This window comes from Manis pentadactyla, chromosome 1 (genome assembly GCF_030020395.1).
Source record: "Manis pentadactyla isolate mManPen7 chromosome 1, mManPen7.hap1, whole genome shotgun sequence".
In the NCBI taxonomy this organism is placed as follows: domain Eukaryota; kingdom Metazoa; phylum Chordata; class Mammalia; order Pholidota; family Manidae; genus Manis; species Manis pentadactyla.
The window spans coordinates 14,691,253-14,718,344 of record NC_080019.1 but is presented as its reverse complement, the minus strand read 5'-3'; the positions used below and the strand labels follow the sequence as shown (position 1 = coordinate 14,718,344).

At 35.5% G+C, this 27,092-nt stretch overlaps 1 protein-coding gene and 1 long non-coding RNA gene across 3 annotated transcripts in view; one reads left to right on the top strand and one right to left on the bottom strand.

Moving 5' to 3' along the window:
* The window catches only part of LOC118914340 (uncharacterized), an 88,473-nt gene that overhangs the window by 7,465 nt on the left and 53,916 nt on the right, over positions 1–27,092 (bottom strand). Inside the window, exon 3 of the long non-coding RNA XR_005025568.2 lies at positions 10,574–10,664. This is a non-coding gene — a long non-coding RNA (uncharacterized LOC118914340). The remainder of the gene's footprint in view (positions 1–10,573; positions 10,665–27,092) is intronic.
* The window catches only part of ANXA10 (annexin A10), an 85,032-nt gene that overhangs the window by 8,936 nt on the left and 49,004 nt on the right, over positions 1–27,092 (top strand). For both annotated transcript variants that reach the window (XM_036889095.2, XM_036889096.2), the window contains one exon: positions 20,040–20,121. In XM_036889095.2, coding sequence (XP_036744990.2) covers positions 20,040–20,121 — 82 coding nt within the window. The remainder of the gene's footprint in view (positions 1–20,039; positions 20,122–27,092) is intronic.

Here is a 27,092-nt window from a genome sequence, read left to right as displayed (position 1 = left end):
CATATACTTATATTTCTATTTAGGTCTAGAATCAATGTTGGGTTATTTTTTTGTATAAGGTATGAGGAATAGGTCACAAAGTATGCCTGTATTCATGTGGATCTATAGCTATCTTCTCAATTTTATTTCACTGATCTATTTTTTTTTAAATGTTGGTCAATACCACACTCTCATTATACTATGGCTGCACAGTAATTCTTAAAAACAATTAGCAGTATTCCTCTGGTTTTGTTTTGTGTTTTAAAATTGTTTCAGCTGTTCTAGGTCCTCTGCATTTCCATGAGTATTTTAGAATCAAATTGTCCAAATCTATACAAAATACTGCTAGGATTGTGACTGGGATTGTGTTGAATCCACAGACCAATTTGGGGAGATTAAGAAATTCTGCAAAACTGGGAAATATTTATTCCTTGAATGGTTGGTGGAAATTTCCAGTGGAACTATGTGCCTTAAGCTCTCTTTGTTGACATATTTCTAGCTATGAATTCACATTCCTCAGTAGATATCAGGCTATTGATGTTACTTCCCTTTTTCTAGTTCTAATAGTTTTTGTCTTCAAGGAATTTAAATTGTCTTTTCTGTGGGCATAGAATTGTTCCTAGCATTCCTTCTGGTGTTGATGTCCTCAGCTATTTTCATATGAATAGTTTGTATCTTCTGTTTTCCTTTGTCAGTCTGGCTAGAGTTTCATCAATTTTATTGTCAAAAAATAAACTTGTGATCTCATTTTAATTTTATCTTTCTAATTCTATTGATTTCTACTCATATTTATTACATCCTATTTTCTCCTTGCTTTGAGTATAATTTTCTATCATTTTCCTAATTTCTTATAGTGAAAGCTTAAATTTTTGACTTGAAAACTTTCTTTTGTTTGAACACATGCATTTAATGCTATATATTTTAATTAAGTACTGAAAGAAACTGAAAATTGTAAATGCCAAATTTGCATAATGATGTAGATGGCTGACTTTGTTTCTCCTACATGTTTTTAAGAAAAGTACGTATAGTCTTGAAAGCTGCTGGAATCAGTGATCAACTTAATTTTGTACAGTATAAGCAATTTTAGGTCAATAATATTTTAAGTATTATTCTTAAGATATTATATATATACAAAATAAATGGAAAAATATTAGAAATATATCTGTGGATATCTGTAGGCTTAAAGTTTTAACTTTACAGCTCCCAAGTATTTCTAATTTTATATAAAAATAATTATTGAAAATGATAGTATCCCAAGGAACTCTCAGAAGAACAATCAAAAACCTAACTGGAGTTACAGGTGGAAGCTAATTATGATAATCAGGAAGAGGAGAGGAGGAATAGTATTAATAATAACTACTAATGATTTAAATATATATTCCATTAATTTTCACCATAACCCAGTGTACAAAGTATCTATACTGTAGCTCTACAAAGTGTGAATTAGAAGAATTTAAGTAAATTGCTACATTGTCCAGTAAGGAACAAGGATTCCTTACTTTGTTACTAGAGTAACAAAGCCTTACTCTAGTGAGATATGTATGCTTATCACAAGGGAAATGGACAGAGAGTCCTGACTTTTAGTGGCCAACTTTGTTTTTTTCAATGTCCAGATAAGGTAATTATCAGACATTTCCTGGCTACGTGCTACATGATACTTACTCCAATTTTTTGCTTACTTGAAAAATGTGTGATTCTTTCCATGCCCTCTTCCTCTAATCAGGAACGTGGTAAACCATAGAGAAAAAAGATGTCTTAGTTATAGGTTAGATAGCTAGACAAATAGGAGGGATTTAAGACAATGGCATAAAGCATTGACAACTTCATGAAGTTCGTAGGAATAATTAAAAAGAGAGAATTCTTAATTCCTCCCTGAACGGTCCTTAAAAGACCAAGGTATAGCATGGAATTGTTACGGTTTGAGTTCTCTCTCCTTGGTTCTGGTCCCCACCAAAACAAAGAATTGAAAGGCAGAGAGAGCAGCAAAGCAGAATGTAAGTTTTATTTGAATACACTCCAAAGGAAGAATAGGCCAGAGTCACAGTAGGTAAAGGCAGGTTTATTTGAACACACTCCAAGGGAGGAGTGGGCCAGAGTCAAGGTAGACAAAGGCACGCTGCTTACTGTGAGGTTTCTTTTATGGGGGTTTTTGGCAGGGCAGAGAAGTCCTTGGTTGACATTCTTTTGCCTGGGGGCTCGATCTGATTGGAGGATTGAAGTCATGGGCTGATTTCTGAGATTTTTTATCTGGGGAAATTTTTGTTATCTGGGGAGTGCCTGTACTCTGATGTTTTTATCTGAGGAGTGTCTGTGCCCTTCAAGTCACTCTTGGTCTCTGTGGTTTTATTTAATTAATCCTCTGAGCTATTTCTGGCTCTCTGGCTTTATCTGATTAACTCTTTTCCTGTTCTTGGTCGGCCCCACCCTCTTTTCATCCTGCTCATATCTGTCTTTCTGCCAATCAAAATCATCACCATAGCATCATTCTTTAACATAGAGCCTACTGGCAGGGGTATAAGCACACCAAACAAAAAGAGAAGGTGTGTATTTACTTGATTACAAATCAAAGATTGAATAATTCAGTCCTATGTAAAATAAAAAGTATAAAGATAAGACTTGATAATTCATAGTCAAAATGACTATTAGTTTGTTGCAATTTTCATTGTTCATAGTTCTTTGGGAATGAAATACAGAATGAGAAATTCAATAAACGGGTAATGAAGTGAGTCAGAACAAAGGATTTTAGTAAAAGATAAGGAGCAATTTAAATCATTAGAGTTTTTTTTGAGTGAATATCTAACATATTGTTAATTTAAATTCCTGACTACATAAATCAATGTATTATTAAATAATGTATATTTTACTTAGCATGTATTTTTGGAAAACACCAAAATAATTTTTTCAGGTAGTGAAATTAAACTTGTGCTATTTATTGGAAATGAAAATATATATGCCTTTACTCTATTTTTACATGGCCCGTTTAACTCCATAGGGCTAGTTCCCAGAGGTCCGGTTTTAGTCAGCTCGAGCTGCTCTGAGAAAATGCCTTGGACTGGGTGGCTTGGGCAGACAATTAATGTCTCACAGTTTTAAAAATTGGGAGGTCTAAGCTCAACGTGCCAGCAGGTTCGGGGTCTGGTGAGAGCCCTTTACTGGCTTCTCACTGTGTCTCCCTATGGAGAGACTCAGCGCTGGTCTCTTCCCCTTATGGTAAGGACAGTAATCCCACTGTGGACCCCATCCTCATGACCTCATCTAAACCTAATTACCTTCCAAAGGCCTCTCCTCCAACTACCATCGCACTGGAGATTAAGAGTTTCATATATAAATTTAGGGTGGACATAAACATTTGACCACAAGCAATCTCATGACCTATTACTCTTAGCCAATTAATATCCGTAAGTCACTTCCACTCACAAAATCCATAGAAATTAAAAATGGCTACATTTGTGCAAGGTAAAAGTTTTGAACATTTCCTCTTCATTTAAGTTTTCCTCCCTCACCTGTTCTTGCCAGCCTCAAGCCAAAAACCTATACTAGTAAAAAGGGCAAGATTAATGTTTCTATCCTTCTGTGGGTCATTCCCTTGCACTGAGAGTGCCCTGACTGAGGCTTCCAATACCTCCAGAATTAGGGAAGAGTGAGTATGTAGTAGAAAAAAAAAACCAGGATGGTATTTGGGCTTATTTAACAGGTATTTCAGTCACATAGCTCTGATGCTTTCTGGCCATAAAAGTTATCTGGGAGCACTGTAGGTCTGTAGCACACCTCTCATTGCCAAGAATCTTCTCCGGAAGTTTATTTATCACTCAGTCCTTAGAATTCTATTGCTCCCTCATGAAGAAAGATTTGGAGCCCAATCACTCCAAAATTACTTACAACTAACTCTTCCAGCTTTGTAGCTCTTAACTAGTCTGTGGTAAACACTGATACATGTATATCCATACAAACTCTGAGAGTGCAATAAATTCTTGGAGTCAGACATTCTAGCAGAGCCTCCCTCCTCACTTACAGCAGTGAGTTGACCATGTGGTCTCAGCTGTAGCCCTTCTCCGGTGCAAGCCCGCTGTGCTCCCCAAACTCCATGGACTTATGGACTTATAAGCAAGTTCTCTAGGTGGGCTCCTTGATGATGGTATCACCACCTTGTGCCTCATTTCTTCATGCAGGGCCTAAGTCTCACAGAATACCATCAATGCTACCCAAATAAATCTAATCTATAATTTTAAATAGGGCCTCTTCAATTCCTCCAGGTTGGTGAATGGCTAAATGTTGTAAAACTGGTTTCTAGAATTCTCTTGCAGACCCCACTAGATGGCTCATCCTTCACTTTGGAATGTAGAAGCATTTGGCAGCTACTGTTCTGTAGAGCCTCAGTGAAAACTGAATCATAAACAGCCAAAGTTAAAACCCTATTATAGTATTATATGAACAACTTGACTGTTTGCCACTATTTCTCCTACTATTTTTCTCTCAAATGAGTATTTCTACCAACTCCCCACTTTCAGAAAGAAGACTGATGTATATTTGCAACCCATAACTGATTCCTATACAACTCCCCATGTTTATTTGGCAGAAATTTTCTCTTTAATATAAAGACACCATATGAATGTTGATGGAGTTTAGTCCTTTCAACCTATGTCCCCAAATTCCATTAATTATCTAAGTACTAGTATTGCTTTAACTCTTACTCTGTCCATCTCTGTAGCTATTAAGATTTTATTTTAATTAAGAAAAGAGATATAAAAACATTCTAAATGCAACTTAGAGCAGAAAATGTATTGTATCTGAACAAATGTTATGAAAAATTTAGGCACATTATCAATGTTTCAAAGTGTAAAAATAACACTTAAGTGTTTTAAGTATTACTTTAAAAAGATAGCATAAGATTTGGTTCCCCCTTTCAGTGGATGACTATCATTTTCTGAATCTATCTTGGTATCATTACATGGTGTGGCATATGGTTGACAGATTACTTTGAAGACTTTCTGAAAAGGCGTATGGGGTGGGAGGAGAGAACACCTTACCATATACTTTGATGACCAGCAATATTTTTTGAATCATCCTTTCTTCCTAAAAATGTCATGACTTCTGAGATATGTATTTCATAATGAGATCACTGGTCAATTGCTCTTTGTCAGAACATTGATCAACTTTTGCAAGCGGAAGTATAATAAAATTTAAATCCTATGTCCTTACCTAACCACTCTTGAGAAATTAAAAATTACCTTCAAATAGTTCAAACATTTTTAAATCATTTTGGCTGTAAAGTTGACTAAGATACCTCGCCTATCTTGGATTCGTTACTACAGTGCCATCAATGTATTTCATTAAAGCAGAAAGCTGTGAGCTGATAGGAAGCCAGTCGAGATGGAATGGGCTCCTTTGGCTCCTTCATCTCCAGGGCAAATTAAGGCTAAATGTACAACAAATGTCTGTAAGGAAAACTTCTGATAGTGAATGCCTTCCACTTTTATTATGATACCATATTTTTTTCGTCAGTACAATTTTTCTTGAGATTTGTACATCTTCATTCACTGAATAGAATAGAAAGGTTATTCAGGACATTTATTTAAAAGAGTGCAAGACAAAAATTCCCCTAAACAAACTGGTCATTACTCTAACTCTTTAATTTTGAAATTCTTAAATTCTGGTTTAAATTTCCTTTAAAGTAGGAACAGAAAAGTTCTTTACCATAAAAGCTAAACAACTTATTTATGGATTACCCAGCTAGAACCAAGCATTATTATAAAGGTAAAATCTGTTGGGACTGCAGCATCCAATTTTCCAGTGTCCTAATGTTTCAGTGTCCTAAAATAAGCACAGTGGCAGGCAAAAGGGACTGTTATTTTTTCCACTAACATCTCAAGAACATATAATTCACTAGATAACATCTTTTTGATTTTTGTTATTGAAAGCTAAAGAATCTTTAATCACCAGGAAGCTATTTCTATTTGTGAAATAGGTTACTGTACATTGAGAATGATAGTTACCAGCCCCTCTAAAAACAGCAATTAGAAAAAGTTGCTGAAATTTTAGAATCACCATTCACCTAATAGCTATCATCATTTTATAGAAATTGTTCTAATAAATCCATGAAATGCATTTCTTCACATGTTAAATGTCATCAAATCTCTACCTAGAGTTGGAAATTCAGGACTGTAGGGTTCCTTGAGTATAAAATCACTTACAGCCTATATTGAATTGACTTTTCATTTAACCTTTAAAAAAATTAAGTTATTATATGCTTTGTGTTCTCTAGATTGCATTACATGCATTAGGATTTTTTTTAACAATTTACAAAAGACATAAATAAGCATGAAAGCAGCATTAATTTTTTGAAATAGTAGAATAATAACCAATAGAGAGTACAAAAGAAGAGCACGGAGAGATAAGACATAATGAAAAAGCATGGGGTTTGAAGCCAGAACACTGTTACCCTGGGCTGCCAATTATTAAGCCAATGGCCTTGTATAGATATTGAGGCATCATTTGTATATGTAACAGAAATAAGAATGCTTACCTTGCCTGATACAGCCCTGTCAATAACTTCAAATTAAATAAAGAATATAAAGGGGCTATTTAAGTAGTAAAGCAGCTATACAAATAGTAAGAAATGTGGCTACTTCACCTCTAGAACTTCACATGGCTTGCAAAATACATTCACATGTTATTTTATTGGAACATGGGTATGTTCATTAGTTCTGAATGTTACTTCAGATCTCTTTAAATAATGTATTATTGATGAAAATAAAAAGGGTTCTATGACACCTTATTATTAGCCCATTCATAAGGAAGGTTGAGTAATATTTTTAAATCTGCTCCGAGATGATTTTTACCTTCAAAGATAAGAAAATAGCATGATAGACTTTAAGATATCTCCTCTTTAGTGTGGTACAATATGCAAAGAAGACAATTTACCAAGTAATATGTAATATACGATTCCACCTGGAAAAATATATGTTAAGATGTGAAAAGCACAAGGAGAATACTTGGTATGTGTTTCCCTTTATTATAGCCATTAAGATATTTAACAATAATTTGTAGACAATGAGGTGATAATTTTTAAATCTTTTTTGTCAGATATTTCCTTAATTTGCCAAGTCAATTATATTGAGTATATATTAATTTAATAATAAAAAATTCCCATTTGTATTTCTTCTGTATGTGGAATGGAATCTAGCAATTAAGAACATAGGCTTTGGAATAAGACAGATCTGGGTTTGAATCTGAGCACCATTACTTACTATGTGAACTGGGAACAGAAATTAACCTCTCTAAATTTCTAAACTTCTAATTTATAATTATCAAAGTGGTAACCATCTTTTTATAACTCTCATTAGTTGGTGTCAATCACATGAAATTCTTCTATGATCTTTTACACCATTACACCTATTCTATTTCTGTGTCTCAGTGATACTCTATTTACTTACAGAACTGTAATCATCCCAAAGTATACCATTTATTTATCCAGACACAGTGTTACTTCCAATTTCCTCTTCATATCCAATCAAATGCCAACTTCCTGAAAATACCACCCAAAAAATCCCAAGTGATGAGACAAATCTGAGGGGCAGCTCTGTCTTGACAGTCTTAATTAAATCTCAGAGAACAGAGGGAACAGCAGGATATTTATGGGGTCTAGAGGTTTGGTTTAAGTTGTATCTTTTGATGAGGGGGTTAGGGGCTTCACTGGATCGGGAAAATTTGTGACATAAGGGTTTAAGGTTTGGAGACACCTGGAGATAAGGATTTCAAGATGAATGTATTATTAATTTTCTATTGTTACTGTAACAAAGTACTGCAGAGTTAGTGGTTTAAAATCATACAAAGATATTCTCTTACAGTTCTGGAGGTCAGAAGTCTAAACTAGGCAAAAGTTAAAGTGTCAGTAGAGCTGAAACCTTCTGGAGGCCCCAGGGAAGAAATGGTTTCCTTGCATTTTCTACTACTAGAAGCTGCCCACACTCCTTGGGTCAGGTCCCCTTGCTCCATCCTCAAAGCAAGCTATAGCCTCTTGCTTTCAACATCATGTTGCCTTCTTCTGTAGGCAAATCTCCCTCTGCCCCACTTTTATAAGAACATTTAGGATTATATTTATGGCCTACCCAAATAATCCAGGATAATCTGTCTCAAAACTCTTAATCACATATGCAAAGTCCCTTTTGCCATATAACATTCATAGGTTTCAGAGATTAGAATTAGATATCTGGAACCTTAAAAGTAGCCATTCCATGCTATCAATTTTACTCTAATTAAGGTAAATTTAGTTAGTAGTCTTCTATTACATATTAAGATAAAATTAATAGTACCTGTTACTAAGATAAAGTTATTTTCAATCACAGCTTCCTAGGAAATTGTTTCCTAAAAGAGTAAAGTCATATGACTGTCTTGTATCTTAATTATAACAGGCTGTGTAGGTGAATTCAGTTCTCTGTCTCTTCCTTGAACTCCTTGACCTTGATATTTGTCTACTAAATTGTAAGGAATTTATAACAACTAGTTTAGTAATTGATTCATATTTGTCAACACTTCGGCATCAACTTGAAAAAATAATATAAGCCTATCATAATATCATTAGGTGTGGTAGTCATCAGATCATTGAACTTAATTTTCATTAATATGTACATATATTTTTTCAAGCATAAACCAAACATGACATAAGCTGAAGTCATACTGTCCCTTAAGATTCCAATGAAATTCACAAAAGCCCTTATCCCAGTGACTCTGTCTCCCTGAAGTTTCTTGTCTGAGGCTAGCAGAACACAGAGAATAAAAATGAATTCTGGTTCTCTTACTCACTTCAAGCTATGGTACCATTTCTTGCAATTAGTTTAGGGAACATTCAGCCAGCCCATGTGTGCTTTTAGAGTTTTATTTTTCCCTGTAAGATTGTTTCCAAATAAAACTTTTTTCTTGCAAAGATTTAAAAAAAAAATCCCCAATAGTACAGGCTGTTTAATTTTAAATCAATTACAGCTATAATGGAAAGGGCACCAGCCCTGAAGTTAAATTTGGACTCGAGTGCTGGCTTCATGACACACTATCTGTGGGGCTTTAAACAACTTCTTCGGCCTCATAGTGTCCTCGGCTGTGAAATGAGATTAATATTCTCAGTCTCACAAGACTGCTGAGGTCATTATCAAGGAAATGTAGGTGACAATGCTGAGAGCACACATGCTTATGTGAACAATGAATTTTAAAAAACAGCTGGGTAAACTAGAGGTGTCTCTCATGTACATGTATTTTTATATTTTATAAACATTCTTAGAGCCCAGTTATATCTAAGGCATTACTCTACATGTGTTGAAAAGCAAGAAGAGAAATGTACCTGCCCTCCAGAAGTTTAAAATTTAGAGGAAAAGACAAATACAAAAAAAAAAAATGCAAGGCCATGTACAATAGAAAAGCAAAATAAATAATAACACTTGATAAAATCTGAAAAGACTTCACATAATAGGTGCAATTTGAACTGAGTCTGGAGTTTGGATGGAATGCAACTATGTATGTAGAACAATTAGAAAAAGAAAGATTTTTGAATCTATACCCAAGAAGTATGCAGCCTGTTACTATTAAGCAGTCCACTGACAAGTATGAATAAAACCCAAAGACTGAGACTAGAGTTTAGACCAACTTGGAGATTCTGCACAAAATCACTTATCCCAGTTTTCTTTCCCTGCACCTATCCCTCTGTGTACAAATTAGATTTGCAGTATTCCTCCAAGTCAATGATATCGCACATGGTAAAAGGTCGGGGACCATTTACTTCAACAAAATGTGGAGGAGTGATGTTTACCACTGTTTTCTCTTTTATCATCAGAATAAAAGAAAAAAATTAGAATTAGACTCTTCAGATCCCCCCAAATAAAGTATCTGCAACTTTCTCTACCTAAGCTACTGAATCAGATATGTCTGAGTTACATTAACTTTAAATAAAGACACTATTTTTAAATTTCATATTTTTATTATTATTATAGAGGAAAGTTGATTGCTTTGAAATTAATTCTGATAAATAAGAGAAAAATTCCATTATGGTATAATGATGATATTAGAAACTGGCACCATTCTTCCTACAGGATGACTACTAACCAGGGATCAGTAAGCCAAATATTTTTCCAGAAGTTGGGATAGGGTTAGCCAAACCCCCAGTTAGTTTTTTAACCCATGCTTTTTGTGATGTATTAGCTAAGTTTGGTTTGCTGGAGACACAGGGTAATGAAACACTATGCAATTTACTGGCAAATTTTAATTTTTTTATTTAATTTTTAGAAACTGTCCCCAGTTTCACTAATTCACAGTGAATGCCTCACCAAAAAAAAAAGTTAGCCAGCTATATTATTGTTCCTATCATTAGCCCTTGCTTTGTTTATTGGAAATGTCAAATCCATCATTTACTGATAAATATTCAAATAGCTCTAAGCAAGTCTGAAATAGTTGACCCTAAAATGATATTTGAACAATTGGTATAATAGTGTGTCCTCCCAAAAAAACTCTTTTAAAAATGCACCAGACTGTTAAATATATAAATGTAGGTTGTATTCTTCCAATTTTTAGCAGGAGTAAATCACATCACTTATCACAGTCTTTGTCTTACCAGTTAAGTGTTAAGCTTCTTGTGAATAGGGACTGACTCACCCCGTGCAGTTCTGCCATTGTGTAAGGGTTAGGGACTGCTTGCTGTAAAGCTATAAAGAAAAAAGAAAGAAAATGCATATTTAGCCTTTTTTAGCTTTGGATACTAAATGGCTGAGCCTTCAAAAAGATTAAATAGAAATCTAAGTCCCTCTCTTTGGCTGAAATGATTATGTGGAATATCATCCAATGATCAGTCTCCTAGCGATCCAGCCACATTTCTATTTTGGGGAAGAAACTATTGTAACTCTGCAGGTTCTTCTTATCATCTTGATTTATGCTGTGCTCTCAGTTCCTGAAAAATCCTTTAGACCAATCTGAGGGTGAAGTGATTGCAATGTGATTTCTTTATCAGAGTGGGGGAATTGAATGGTACTAGTGTGTTCTGTCTATTCTAGTAAGGCACACTAATGAGTGGGGAGCTCTTACCTAAATTATTCAGAATCCAGCCAGTAAGTCACCAGGAAGAAGGTGTTAAGCCTTATAAAATATATTCTATACTATAGAGGATTTCTCCCTCAGAACCATATATGATGTGGAGGGAGATTTTTAGAGATTTGCTTGAAGGGAAAAAAAAAAATATATATATATATATATATATACATATATACATATATATGAATGTATTATTTTAAGTGAGAAGGGAACAGTTCTGAAAATACTATTGAAATGTGTACTGACACCTTTATGGTATACACTACTATTTATTTGCAGAAAGAGATCATATCAAGAAGTAACATTACTGTTTGTGATTTTCTGTATTTCTCTGTATTTTATGTCATTCTAAACTGTATTTCCAAACAGAATAATATTTGTGCAAACAATCAACAATGACAGAAACTCTGCTAGTTGGAAATATTTAGTATCTGTATGATTGTTTTTATATCTAATTAGGAGCAGCTTTATTTTTATCTGATGTTTTCTTAGAAAAATTATATATAGCAATAATATAATAAGGACATATAATAGTTATATAACATTATATATATAATTATATATATAATAAGATATATATTTTTTCCATAATGTGTAAGAATCTATCTCTTAGGTCTTTTGCTCTCTTAGTTTCAAGCATTTAGTTCTATTTAGGTTTGTGATAAGGAAATCAGGTGAGAAATAACATGATCCAGTGAAAAGGGAACCAGTACTGTTGGACCATAAACTCTCTCAGGAAGTGAGGCAGAATCTCACGAAGAATGGTGAGATTTCCAAGCAACGCATTTTCACTTGCCGAAACATAAGAATCTGCCTCAAATAAAATCTCTTCAAGAAGGCTTTCCTTGAACTCTTTTCTGTTTTACACTTGAAGATTATGTCTACCCTCCAAATTCTGTAGTTCTTTGCTAGATATTTATGATATAACTTCCCATCTTCTGCCTTGAACCATTGTGTATATGTCTACAGTAGTAACATAACTAATGAAAATATGTAGCACAACCTATTATATTTTTAATTGCTTAATTTTCTTCAAAGACGGCTTAGGAAAAAAGAAGATATGATAAGCTAATATATGTAAAGCTAAGATCAATTAATATTTCAGATACCTTAAATTATGTAGCAAATATCTGCATAAAAATAGGAAATTATCTTACCTGTGAACCCAAAATAGCTTTCTAATCATGCAATGTAAGACTATATTTATTTATTTTATTTATTTTTAATAAGGTATCATTAATATACACTCTTACGAAGGTTTCACATGAAAAACAATGGGGTTACTACATTCACCAATATTATCGAGTCCCCCCCATTCCCCATTGCAGTCACTGTCCATTAGTGTAGTAAGATGCCACAGAATCACTACTTGTCTTCTCTGTGCTACACTGTCTTCCCCATGATCCCCCCATACCATGTGTACTAATCATAATACCCCTCAGTCCCCTTCTCCCTCCCTCTCCAGCCACTCTCCCCCACCCTTCCTCTTTGGTAACTGCTAGTCCCTTCCTGAAGTTTGTGAGTCTGCTGCTGTTTTGCTCCTTCAGTTTTGCTTCATTGTTATACTCCACAAATGAGGGGAATCATTTGGTATTTGTTAAGACCTATATTTAAATTCTATAAAACTACAATCTGTGTGAGTGACAATTATACCAATATACAGATATTTTTCAAGCTAACGGTCTCATTCTTGATGATAATATCAAAGTCAATTCCAAAATTTGATTAAAAATAATATATTATCAGTGTACTAAATAGTTGGAAGTTAAAAGTTGAGAACATTTGCTGTGCTACTCAGTTAAATTTCAGTTTTAATCTTTTAGGATATTCAAGATAATATTCTCATGCTATAGATTACATACCAAAAACATTTTCTTTATTTTGTATATAATCTGTTTCCCCTTGAACATGTTCTTTTCATGCAGATGCATTCTCTGTTAGTTGTGTAATTTTCCATCCTCCACTTCCATCACCTGCTAAGAAGACACCCTCTCTAAAATCTATGTCAACTGAAGTCTCTTTGGATCAGTAACATCTTGGCATTGTTTCCAAGCCCCCTAAAATATAAGGGTAATTAGAGGAGGGCAAGGGTGTTCCTGACTGACATCAGATGATTAGGAAATAATTATCTTTTATTGGATTGTCTAGTAAGTGATTTAACTGCAAATTTGCACATAAATTTTAAGTCCAATCATAACATTATATAGTAAAACTAAATTCCAGTTGTGTGAATTTTAAAAACTGAGGGTCAGTTCCTAAAACTGATGTCATTATATCACATTTAGACAAATTTCCACTTAATTTTGTGAAGAAATACATGTATCAAAATTCTTACATTCTATTGAAAACATTGAAAAGACTATATCAGCAAAAACTTCAAATCATATGTAGCAGCATCAATAAAAATAATACTATACAATCTATGGCTTTGAGGAGCTAGAGTTTGGAGGAGCAGGCAGGCATATAAGCTACAGTGGCATGGGGGGTATACACATTAAATTACCTCAAATACCCTGATTATGGGATATGAAGCCAAATTCTCCCTCAGACTTCAAATTCTTAACATCTATGCTGTCACAATGCTTTCCTCATGAGCCTCTATGACTACATGCTGTTTCTTTTTTTACCCAGACTCAACCTAAGTAACTCATCCTTTTCCCTACTTTCTGCAAAATAAAATAAATCCATGCAAAATACCTTTAACAAATATTAATGAAAAGTTGTTAATAGCAGGGAGAAATCACAGAGAGTAATTCTACCTCACTACCCATTCTTGGTACTTGTCATATCTCTTCCCAAATGGTTTCCTAGAAATCCAAATATTCTTCCTTCATTTGTGAGAACAGTTGCATCTCCAAATTTGCACAACTACTCACAGTAAGGTTTATTCTCCACAAAACAAAGAGAGTCCACTTAGTAGGACTCATTATTCTTAGAAACCTGGTAGAACTAGAAACAAGCATTTTCTGCTGACATGCTCTCATGCTTTACAGGATGTGTTACAGTCTGGTCCATGATTGATTGGCGGCACCAGGCAGAGAGCAGACAATGCTACTAGAGATATCAGGAGGGCTCCCTGTGAAAGATGGCACTGGAGCTAAGTCTGAAAGTAAAATTTTGAATAGACGTTCACCAGAATCATAAGAGGGAGGAAATTCCAAACACATGGAACAGAAAGAAAAAATGCCACAGAAGTCCCTTTTGCCTGAAGTATGTGTCTGTGTATGTCACAGTGTAGGAAGAGAGATTAAGGAGAGGGAAAATAAGATATGAACCCACACAGACAGTAAAGGACCGAATCATGAAGAATATTGGGATTGAATCCCACAAGTCACCAATATCCCTGTCCCAGGAATGAGCTGCAGAAAGCACCGAAAATACTACGATTAATACTAATGGGCCAAAGGATGAATGTCTTTTTATATTCTATGCAATTCATGTTTTGCCCTATAATATGATTTTCCCACTTAATTGTATTACAAGACATTCTGCTGAGCAGGCAAGAAAGGTTTGTCATTAAGGCTAGCAGACTGTGATGTGTTCATAAACCTAGATGTCGCCAGAGATGTTCCTTTCATGTGAAAATCATCCACCCTGTGGGCCAGAACAGAAAATAAAGATTGAGAAGCATTGCTTTGGACACTGAGGGTTTTAGGAATGGAAAGGCAAGTGATGTGTTTGATCTTCTAGAAGGCTTGTTCTAGAGTGAAAACAAACTGGACCTACTTAGCATGTTATTGAGTATAACCCAAGGGAAAAATTGTAAAGGTTTCTACGAAGGCAGCAGTAACAGAAACTAAAAGGGGACCATAGGACAGCTGCTGAGGTAGGACTGATGGCATAAGGCTGAAGGGCATATCAGTTGTGGAAGCACAAAGAAGAGGACTTTGTCAGCTCATCCTGTAGTGTCGCCTGTGCTTAAAACCATGAAGCCACTTCAGAACAGATCTTGTCAGCTGTGAGGCAGAGGACATTAGGGAGGCTGAAGAACTTTAGGGGAGTTTGGGGCATTTGGGTCTGAGCTAATGGAAATCCAAGGCCCAATGCCCCAGGGGAGAGTCAATTCTGACTCAAGAGAAGGGCCCTATGAAAAGAGAATCCCAGGATTTCTGCAGAATTTTCTCTCCAGGTTCTAAAAGTCCTAAGTTAACTAGAGATCTAATGATATCAGCTACACTAAAACCAAGGTATTTCAATGATGCTGGATTATTCATGGAAACCTATACTGAAGCAAGCATCCAGTCCATTTACCAACTCAAGTGGCTAGCATTTCAAAGGCTATAAGTCTTGAGCTCAGATTGTCAACATGAGGGTGACTCAAAAGCCACATGAGAAAAGGATTAAAATGTGGGTAGTCTGTGAGCATTGAATTTGGAGGGATATGGGTTTATGGACCCATGCCCCTGGTTTTGCTATGAATAAATAAAACTAATGCATTTATCAATGTACCTATTGCTATGAGACAATGAAAATAATTTTTTCAACTTCATAAGCACAGTATATATGATTTTTTGTCTGGCTGTACTCAGTTCCAGATAATAACTCTGAAATATTTCTGTTAGAGAAATTCATTATTTACTTAGGGAGTAATTCTAGAAACAACTTTTGCATAGTGAGTTTATGAGGAAGTTTATTCTGTCCTTTAAAAAGGAAGCATTTTTTATTCCTCTGCAAAAACCTAAATTCACAAATGACCGGAAGCAAGCATTATATTTTGATTACCTTGTGGTAGGAGTTCAAACTGAAATGACAGATATTAGATTAATTTTGCTTTAGACAAATGATATTATTCCTAAATCTGTCAATTTTAAAAGCAAGAAAAATAATTTTACTATATATATATATTATTTTTCATGTCACATTGGAAAGTGCCCACTTATTCAAAATTTGCAATTTGTTCTAAGATGTGAAAAAAATTAGGAACATCTACATAAGAAAGGACATTGCTTTAAAAAGTTTATATGCTGAAAAACACTCGAAACAAGTCTTTGACCCTTTCAAAAGATTAAACTCACTTAACTTGAAACAGTTATTTAAGTTATGTTCAGTTAACCCAGCAATCTGTAATGATTGTGAATGTGCTATTTACCTCAATTCAGGGCTGTATTATATCTCAATGGGTTCTGAATTAGCCACCCTTAATGAAATCTGGTAAGACTTTCTGTTTCATCCCTTATATTGCTATAGTGTTACTACTGGAACTCAGATCAGATTGCCTCACACTTTTGCTTAAAAACCTTCCTTTAGTAACCATGTCTTTGCCACCCCTCACCTCTATCTTTTGCCTCTCACATAAGACGACTGTCAAGCTTACTATACTCCAATTTCCCAGCTGTTACCTGCTTATTTATGCACTTGCTCACACATGTGGTTGAGAAAAATACCCTCTCAGCTGGGATTATCTTCCTTCCCTGGACCTTCTTCTTCAGGTGAATTATTTTTTATGTCTGGTTTATTTGTCTTTGTTCTGTTTTCCTAATACAAAACAATAAAGTTGATCAATATAATGATTAAAAGAATCTTCATGTTAATTCATGTATGTTCTGCATTTGTAAAAACAAGTTAAATCATATTAATTATATAAAAAGCCAGGTCATTCAGCCAAAAATCTCATGAAAGAATTTTTTTCAGAAATTATTAAGTGGCAACACTAATAAATGAGAAGAGTTTAAAAAGAAGTCTCCCTACACAGAAAATCCTGGTAAAATTTGATGTGTCTTCTGAAGACAAGGGACACCCAATATAATCAGAAGGATAAGAAATGAAATCATAGAACAACTACTTGGTACAGTAATATAAAACAATACTATTTAGGACATTATCAAATTTTCAATTTCAAGAACGAGTAGCAAGTACGTACTAATATAAATAAAAAAGCAGTAAGTGCTAAGGAGTTAGTCAAACAATTGCTCGGCACAGATTGACTTTTATCAGAGAGACTGGTGTTAGGTGTTAAGGAATGTACAGAGTATGATTGAGCACAAATTTGGGGAAAAAATCTAAAGGACAAGTCAAATTACCATAAAATAGATGAACATATGCTATAGAAACAGTGTAGTCATTTGAAAAAAGTTTTATGGATGAAAGCAAGTAACCAATTAGTTTTTTCAAAGAATTGTTTAATTGATGGGGCAAAGTTAAAACTGGCAATTGACTATTTCAATAGACCTAACTAGTCAGTTCAGACAAAACAGTCATAACGATTGGTGGTTCGAAGTGGCTGGCAGCAGGAGGGGGTCATCAGGAGATGGTGGTCAAAAGGTACAAACTTCCAGTTATAAGGTAAATAAGTTCTGCGGGCCTAATATGCAGCCTGGTGACTCTAGTGAATAATACTGTACTATATGCTTGAAAGTTGCTAAGAGAGTAAATCTTAAGTATTCTTAACAGATAAAAAAAGGAAAGTACAGGAGGTGATGCATGTGCTAACTAACCTTATTGTGCTGAGCATTTCACAATATAAACAGGTATTAAATCATCACACTTTACACCTAAAACTTACCCAATGTTATATATACATCACTTATATCTCAAACAAGCTAGAAAATCAATCATTTTAAAGACAAAGTCAGTATTCTAATGACAAAGTAAGTAAAAGGAATATTAAGTATGTGCCTTACACAGTGTCTGACTTGAGCTTCACTGAAGCATAGTAATTGGCACAGAAATGAATATAATGATTTAATATGCCATATAAACAGACATGAATGACAAATGCTTACTAGAAAAATGGTGTTTTGTGAATTACTAAGCTTTCTTTTTTACTTTTAGTGTTGAATTTATTTCCAGAACATTTTTAGTATTATTTTAAGGCCAATGACAAGGAGATAATAATTGTAAGTGGCAAAGAAGATAAGAACTGTAAAAAAAAAAAAATAGTGTTTTTTACATTATACTGTAAAAATACATTGTACTAGTAATTTGTACAAAGATTAAAAACAACTGTGAAGAAAAGCTTTGTGGGTTACCTACAGATTGTCTGATAAATCACTATATATAAACATTTCTAACTATCCTTATGTATAAATTTCAAAAATGTTTGTTTTGCATAAAGATATATAGTTTCATTTTATAGCACTTACTCCAGTAGAAATTCCAGGGGATCCTAGTCTGGCCCGTAATGAAATGTTTTATGGTAGATATTTGTGCCGTCTGTGTTTAAAAGTGCCTAAATAACCTACACATATTGAACAGTATGTCTTATTGTTTTCAAATACATTTTCTCTTTTATATTTTAAATCAGCCCTGGGGCTGACAGCACTCAGCAAGATTAATTTCACCAAGGCAATACATGGTACTGTCCATGCAAGACTCATCCAAACACGCCTTCTCACTCCTAAAACAGGAAAAATAAGTATTTCCTTCCCATGCCTCAAAAACATTTAATTTTCCCAAAGAAAATACTGAGACAGACCTACACAGACAAAAAGTATTTACTACAAGACAGTGACAAGTAGAAGAAAAAAAAAATTTTTCATATTAAAAATATGGTTGTTTTTTCAAAAGTTTAAAGCTTATATTCCTCTGGGATTATAAGATTCAAAAGAAAATGTTTGAGGTGAGGAAATTCAGTCTGGAAATTTACATTAGAATATATCTGAACTTAATTTAATAAATAAAAAAAGAATCAGTGTATTTTCCTAATAGAATCTCACCCAATGGGACTGGTTAATGAAAGAGGCAGATAAAACTCACATTGTCTCCTAATATATAACTTGCAGAATTGAGGACTGGCTCAAGAGAATTTAGTTTCTAGATTACCTCCAATAAACTTGAGATATCAGAACTGGACATTGGTCTGTAAATGCATATGCACTTTAGTAATGTAAGGTACAGACTATTCTCTTACTTTAATTCCATATATCTGTTCATACAAAAATTTAAGGAGAACATGGTTGTGCCTCTAAGTGTGCAAATAGGGCCATATATCAATTATCATATGGTGTCCAGTCCACTTCAAGGACACAGTTGCATGTTTATTAATGTCAGTCAAATGGAATCCACACTGAATCTAATTCTTAGTTTTAACTTAAGTGAACAATACTTTTAATCCTCCAAAAATCTTTTTATAAATATGGTGGTATCAGTATATGTATATTTCTTAGACTAGAAATTACAGTCCAGTCTTCTTCTAATCTATTTCCTACCATATAGCAATGGACACTGGTAAGTGTCATCTTCAGCAAAGATGAGTTGCTGCCGAAGAGCTCAGAGAATGTCTGAATGCCTGGGGCCGGGTAGGCCCATATGCTGTGAGAAGGCGTTTTTTTCCCAATGTTTCTGGGCACACTGGCAACAGACCCTTAATAAATTTTGATGGGGAGCTCTCTTGTGTTGAGTGTGATCAAACAGTGCCTAGTCCTGGTTCGCTCAGTCTAAAATCATAAACCATGTGGATTCAAAGCCTAACTTAAAAGTTCTGCCATATTATTCCTGGCAAAAGAGACAATTTAAACGGAATGTCAGTCAGGTTTTCATGCTTTTCTCTGCAGCTAAAACAAATCTCTGCCCTATCTACACCACCTAGATTTTTATGAATCCCATAATCAAATTCAAATATTTTCGTCTTCTCTAATATGACCTTAGGTCCCTAATGTGTAAAAAATGCTGTGGTGGCCACTTCTAATTCACAGGAACCCTTTAATAGTTCTCTTTTCAGTTTCTATAAAATAGTCTCCATTCCCTAGGAAAAAGTTTACTATTTATTAAGAAGATACCTATTTCTTACATTTTTCTACTATTGGTTCTTGTATCTCAATTTCCTAGATGAATCATAGGTGCCAATATAGTAGAGGCCAATGGATAACAAAAAAACTCAATAAAATTTGATCTTTGCAATTAACATACAATGAGCACATTTGTGTAACAGACTTATTTGTCTTAGAGTAATTTGAACATATAGAATATATATATTTTTTGTTTATCTGAAAAAAACTGTTGCAACCTCCTATGTGAATTACTGCAATCTCTTTCTCACTGACTCTTCCTACCAGGTTCAAGGAACCATCTTCCCAGCTCCCAATTTCAACCCCATAATGGATGCTCAGATGCTAGAGGGAGCTCTCCAAGGATTTGGTAAGCCTGAAAAAGTCTATCTATTTTTATTGTAAAAAGACTGTTTTAATAGTGTAATGGGGTGTAAACAGCTGATGCCTAACATAAACCAAACAGATTAAAACAAAAAGCTAGGCAAAGAACTAGAATAAGAAGAAAAATAATAGAAAAGGACAGTAACAGTGAACAGATTTACCTCTCAATTGTAAACATGATCTTGTTGATCCTGTTTTTGCTTTAAATCTTAAGTGTCTCATCACTAACTACTAAATGAAATCCAAAATAAAGAATCTTAATCTAGGATAAGACATCCTTTTTTGTCCTTGTTTTCTAGCCTGTTTCTTTTCTACTTCCTCTTCCAGCCAAATCACACTTTCTGCCATTTCCTGAAATGCACCTGCATTTCCACATCTCTGAAATTGACCCAATAACCCCCCTTCCTAGAAGGCTATTTTCTTCTCCTGTCTCCTGGGCATCCAAACTCTCTTTATCAAGATGATCTTAAGATGAGCCTTCCTCTCTGAGTCCTTCCTTGGGCACTGCAGGCTCACCAGCTATACCAATCCCAAGCACTCCATGGCTGTGCTCTGTCACTGAGCCTATTGTCACTGTGCTTCTTGTCCTTTTGTCTCACTCACTGAAGGGTCTGTGAGCTCCAGGAGCGGAGTCTGGCCTAAAGGTTCTTAATAGATGGATGTTCAATGAATGAAACTATAATTTAGAAAAGGTATATGGAAAGAAGGGAGAAAATTGAGTTCTTGTCAAAAGATTTAACCTTTAAGATAAGATAAAGAGCTGTTAAACATCCACAAATTTTCTTTAAGTAAACCCTGTTTTAAGAAGACTTCTGGTGAGCCCTAAGACAAACATTGACACATAAAGGAGAAGCTTACATAAAATAAGCAGAGCCTTTCATAAGAAAGCAAGCTCTTAACATTAAAAGCAAGCTCGCCTTCAAGAGAACTATACTGGTGTTTGTGTGTGCACATGCACACATGCACATATGCATGTTCATCTTTATGTTTTATTCACTAGCAGAACCCCAAGGAAAGCAATAAAGGATTTTAAGTATGCTCTGTAAAGTCTACTGTAGTACTTTGCAATGCTCTCATGCTTTTTTTAAATTATTTTTTATTGTTTTATTGTTTTATTTTTTTGAGAAGGCATCTCTCATATTTATTGATCATATGGTTGTTAACAACAATCAAATTCTGTATAGGGGACTCAATGCACAATCATTAATCAACCCCAAGCCTAATTCTCAACAGTCTCCAATCTTCTGAAGCATAACGAACAAGTTTTTACATGGTGAACAAGTTCTTACATAGTGAATAAGTTCTTACATGATGAACAGTGCAAGGGCAGTCATCACAGAAACTTTCGGTTTTGATCACGCATTATGAACTATAAACAATCAGGTCAATTATGATTATTTGTTTGATTTTTATACTTGATTTATATGTGAATCCCACATTTCTCCCTTATTATTATTATTATTGTTATTATTATTATTATTATTTTTAATAAAATGCTGAAGTGGTAGGTAGATGCAAGATAAAGGTAGAAAACATAGTTTAGTGCTGTAAGAGGGCAAATGTAGACGATCAGGTGTGTGCCTATAGACTAAGTATTAATCCAAGCTAGATAAGGGCAACAAAACATCCACGGATGCAGAAGATTTCTCTCAAAACAGGGGGGGTGAGGTTCTAAGCCTCACCTCTGTTGATCCCCAATTTCTCACCTGATGGCCCCCCTGCGACTGTGCCTGTCTTAGGTTGTTCCTCCCTTGAGGAATCTTACCCATCTCTGGCTAACCAGTCATCTTCCGGGGCCATACAGGGAAATGTAAAGTTGGCAAGTGAGAGAGAAACAATATTGTTTGAAAAGGTTAGCTTTTTACTTTTTTGCAGATTTATGCCCTGTGGCTTCTATGTCCAGCATTTGTCTTGAGGTATCTTTACCACTTGGAAGAATTATGATACTTGGTAATTTCGATATGAGGCATGAATTCTACTTAGGGGTTGTAATTATGAAGGAAGAAGAGAAGCTATAGAGGTAGCAGATGGAAGAAAACATGGGAAGATTGATTATTTCTTTGACATATCTTCTTGTAGTGTAACATAAGCGTGTATAGGTTTTAAATTACTAATTAAATTGCGTGCACACATTAACATAGTAGGAATACAGCTACATAACCAAAGCAGACCTACAATTACCAGCCATATCCAGTGAAACCAAGAAAACCAGTTAGGCACCCTAGGCATTTGTGAAAACTTATCTATGATATAGTGGATATTGTCCAACTGAATTTGAATAGTCTGAGAGAAATCAGACAAATTAAAACAACACATTCCTGGGAACTGTTCACATCCCATATGTTCTTTTAACAGTAGATAGTCTATAGTCGCAAGATTTTGGAGCGCTGCAACTTGCACTTCTCCTAATTCTTGGTTGAGTTCTGACAGTATAGATCCAGTCAAATTTGTTGTTTTACTGTATGCACAGGCCAGTTTAGATATCTCCTTCTTCATTCCAATGGCAAGTCCAGGAACTGGTGGGATGAATGCAGCTACAACTGCAACAGCACCAGGATCTTTGTTGAGGTTTTTTGATGATCATCTTCTGGAATGACTCTTCCAGAGAATGTTGATGTTGGAAGTTCTTCTTCATATTGTATCTTAATTCGTTTTCTGGGTAGCCAAATTAGGCTTTGATCCTCTGTATAAACACAAACAAACCCTTTGCCCACACTTTGATATGCCCTTTATACCACTGTGAAGAACTTATTGGAGATCACCACACAGGAACTGCTTTTTTTTTTTAAGAGAAAGGAATATTATTAGAAAAATGTACTTCCATAGCTGATCATCTGACACCCTTTAAATGATCAAAATTAAGGATATTTAAAGCATGCATTAATCGGTGATTTGCAGTTAGTTTTATCCTATCAGGGAGTAATCCCCCTTTCCTTTCTTTTTTTTTCTTTGTTATCATTAATCTATAATTACATGAAGAACATTATGTTTACTAGGCTCTCCCCTATACCAGGTCCTCCCCACAAACACCCTTACAGTCACTGTCCATCAGCATAATGCTCTCATGCTTTTTAAAATACCAACCATCACTAGAAAAATATAGAGACAAGGTAACAAAAAGTTATGGATTAATTTTTTTCTTCAGGAGAGTAATTTTTGTTTTAGAACTATAGATCAGAGCAATCCATTCACTAGAAAAGTTTCTCTTTGCTCATTTCAATTTTCCTGTCACAGCAATTTTAGGGTCAGCATATATTCATTTTGACCATCATAATTTTTTGCTTCTCAGTGTTTTAGGCTGCAGAATTTCAGGAGCATTTGGTTTTGATTGCATAAGTGTCTACTCTAGCATACCAGAACAAGAATGCAGATAAAAATGCTTTAAAGGTCATCCATCGGGTTGGCCCTACAAAGTGCAATTGAAAGGGATAATTGCTAATGTTTTCCTTCGCTACTATGGTTTTCTCCCTCAGCTTTAATGAGATATAACCAAAATATAACATTATGCAAGTTTAAGGAGTACCGCATCATGATTGGATACATGTATATATTGTGAAATGTTTGCCACAATAACATTAGTTAACATACCTCTTACCTCACATAATTACCATTTTTGTTCTTGTTACAGTGAGAACAGTAAAGATTTACTCTCAACAACTTTAAAGCATGCAATACAGCATTGTTAACTATAGATGCCAGGCTGCACATTAGACACCCAGGACTTATTCCTCTGATAAGTGAAAGTTTGTACCCCTCAACCACTATCTCCCCATTTCTCCCATCCCCAACCCCCAATTGTTTCTATGAGTTCTGTTTATTTAGATTCCATAACAGAATAATATATGATATTAGCCTTTCTCTGTGTGACTTATTTCACATTAACATAATGGCCTCAGGATTCATCCATGTATTCACAAGTTGCAGGATTTCCTTCTTTTTTAATGGCTCAATAATATTCCACTATCTATATGATTAATATTACATATAGCATATATCACATTTTCTTTTCTTTATCCATTCATCTGTCAGTGGATACTTAGGTGGTTTCCATGTCTTGGCTATTGTGAGTAATGCTACAGTGAACATGGGGGGTTTGGGGGCAAATAAACCTTTGAAGCTGAAATCAGTCAAAGGGAAAATAAATTGGGAGAAACTTGTTTATGGCTTACAAGCAGTCATCTACTCCTTGTCTCCCATGTCTCTCAGGACCTAGCTGCAAAGAGGCCCCAACAAACTTCTTCAGTCTGTTTCTGTTTGTCAGAAAAAAAGAATTATCTAGAACTTCCTATCCTAATAAAAGAGGACAAAAACAAAACAAAACCAATGATTCTAAAGAAGAAATCAAATTCTTATATTTTGCAGAGGATATTACATGGCTCAACTAAATTGATTAAGAATTATTAAAAATTATGAGTTCAACTCTTTCTATATTCAAAATAAATATAAAATTCAAAATAATTTATTTACTTAAGGAATTATGTATTAAGAAACAAAATAAAAATAATTTGAAGTATCCATAGAAATGCAAACATGAATTTTAACAAAATTAAGTCTTGTCATTTGCAAAAGCTCTATAAATCTCTACTAGATATTTTAGAAAAGAAAACAATAATTTTTCAACAATACACCATGTTAATGACAGAAAGACTTTTCTAAATTGATTCCTAATTGTACAGTTATTTTAATTCAAAACTTTTAATATTTTCAAGATCTATCTAAGATTATTCTGAAGTATCTCTGTAAGGATAAATGAGCAAGAATTTCTATGCACACTTTGAAAAATGAAGAGTGATTCAGAGAGGTAGGCTTTGGATAGTGTCAATTGAACAACAACAAAACAAAAGATATAATAATCACATATCTGTGATGAAGACGAAAATAACAACAGATATAACTGAAAAATTTTCTTTTTAATATAAAAAATATGTTCATTGAGGAATGCCCACCGGGCAGTTTGCGGAGTCCAACAGAACCACTTAGTGTTCTTTGAGTCCAGGGCTTTAGCTGGGCAATACCTAGGGCACCATGGAGCTCCGCACCTCTTCCTGGAGGCTACCCTCCTTTTCACAAACCATACATTTATGTCTTTGGAGCTGATTTTTCACCTCCCCCACCTTCCTCTTACAGCTTTTGGATCATTCTCTCACCTCCATAAAATTGCCTCCCCTTTCTTTTGTTTCTCAGTGACATAGCCATCTATGTAAATCCTGGTCCCATGCCCTCATTCACTGGATATTTCAACCTGACTCAAAGCTTTCCTAGGGACATTCAGGATGGCTTTAATCTACAAAGATGATCTGCTTAACTTCTGTGGGTAAAATTGCAATATTTCCAGAAGCTCTCAGCCTGGCTGCAAGAGACACCGGGGAGCAGAACTGAACTGCTTGTAAGAAATAAACGGGTTTCTCCCACTTTATTTCTCCCTTTGGCTTATTTCAGTTTCAAAGGTATTTTTCCCTGGTATTTTCCCCCAAAGAATTACAACATCCTAGATGTTCAATCCATTTTTCTCCCTTAAACATGTCCTTTCGTGAAAGTAAAACTGTACCTCACAGAATTAAACAGGCAAGGAAAAAATTCAACACTTTTTCAATAGAGGAGAGAGACAGAACTCAACTCCTCCAAAATAAAAGGCAGAGTTTTTATTCTCATTCAAAATTTACATATATTACAAAGTGATCCCCATGATAAGTGTAGCTACTACCTGACACCATATGAAATTATTACAATGTTACTGTCCCCTGCTGTAACTCCGCCCAATCATCATCCTGTGGGGGTGAGGGCCCAGGCAGAGCCTGAGCACTGTCCCCCAGGAAGTCTTGCAGGGACACAGGCCGGACATGGGGCTTTGCCTCCAGCTTCCATGTCCTGGGCCTCAGCGGCTGGAACTGCTCCTCCAGCTTTAATTGGTGCCACAGTTCTAACAAGATCCTCTTGGGCTGCCCATCAAGTTTTTCTTTCACTACCCGAGCCTTTATCAAATCAACCCACATCTGGGTCTTTGAGACCTTCACAGGCCCTTTGCACCTTTCCTTTCTGTGATAGCCCATACTTCCTTCTGTGCTCTTATTGTTTCAACCTCCCCCAGATCTGCTAAAGTACAAGTAGCCTCACTTATGGGTTGCCCTATGTGGGGGGCAAGATAGTCAGTAGGCACCCAGAGAGAGATGTGGGAGCTGTATGCAGCACCAGATTTCTCATTCCTATGGTGAATGACTCCTCATCGAGGCCCTCGGGGTCCATATTATAGATGATGTTTTTCCTGCCCAGCTCCCATAACACCTGCTGGAGCTCTGCATACATTTTCCAGCTAGTGGGTAATTATGGTAAATCACCCTGATTAGGCCAAACTGCCCTGATGGCTGCTATCAGCCAATCCAGAAGCACCTGATTCCCTGAGGTGTGACAGGCACTTAACAACTGCCAGAGGGAAGGGTGAGTTTTCAAGGAAGCCAGTCTAACCATTTCAGAACCCAACAGAACAATGTTTTCCACCCCCCACATCCCAGAGATGCATGAGTCATATAGGCAGAGGTTTTAATGGCTTCTGCCAATACCGGATGCTCATGTTCACCAGCTCCTCCTGGGTATAGGGGCAGAGCATGGAGTGCTCCACAGCCTGGGGAGGGGGCAGCTCTTCCCCCCAAGGAATCCATATTTGTTGTGTTTTTACTTTCTTAATTTCAACTAGGTGGGCCTTTAATGCAGGAGAGGCTGGTGCCTCGGACAGTGGCCACGACAATACATTAGTCCCTTGATCACCCCCTCATCCTCGTCCAGTATCTCCTCCACCTTCTCCAGGGCTGAAAGCACCGCTCTTTCCTCCCGCTCCCCCATGGCCTCCTGCAACGTGAATTCTCCTGTCTCCTCCCTTGCTGCTAACGTTATCTTCCAGGAGTGTGACCTGTCTTCTCAATATCTGTGTTTCTTTCTTAAGAGCATTCTGTAGGTCACTGC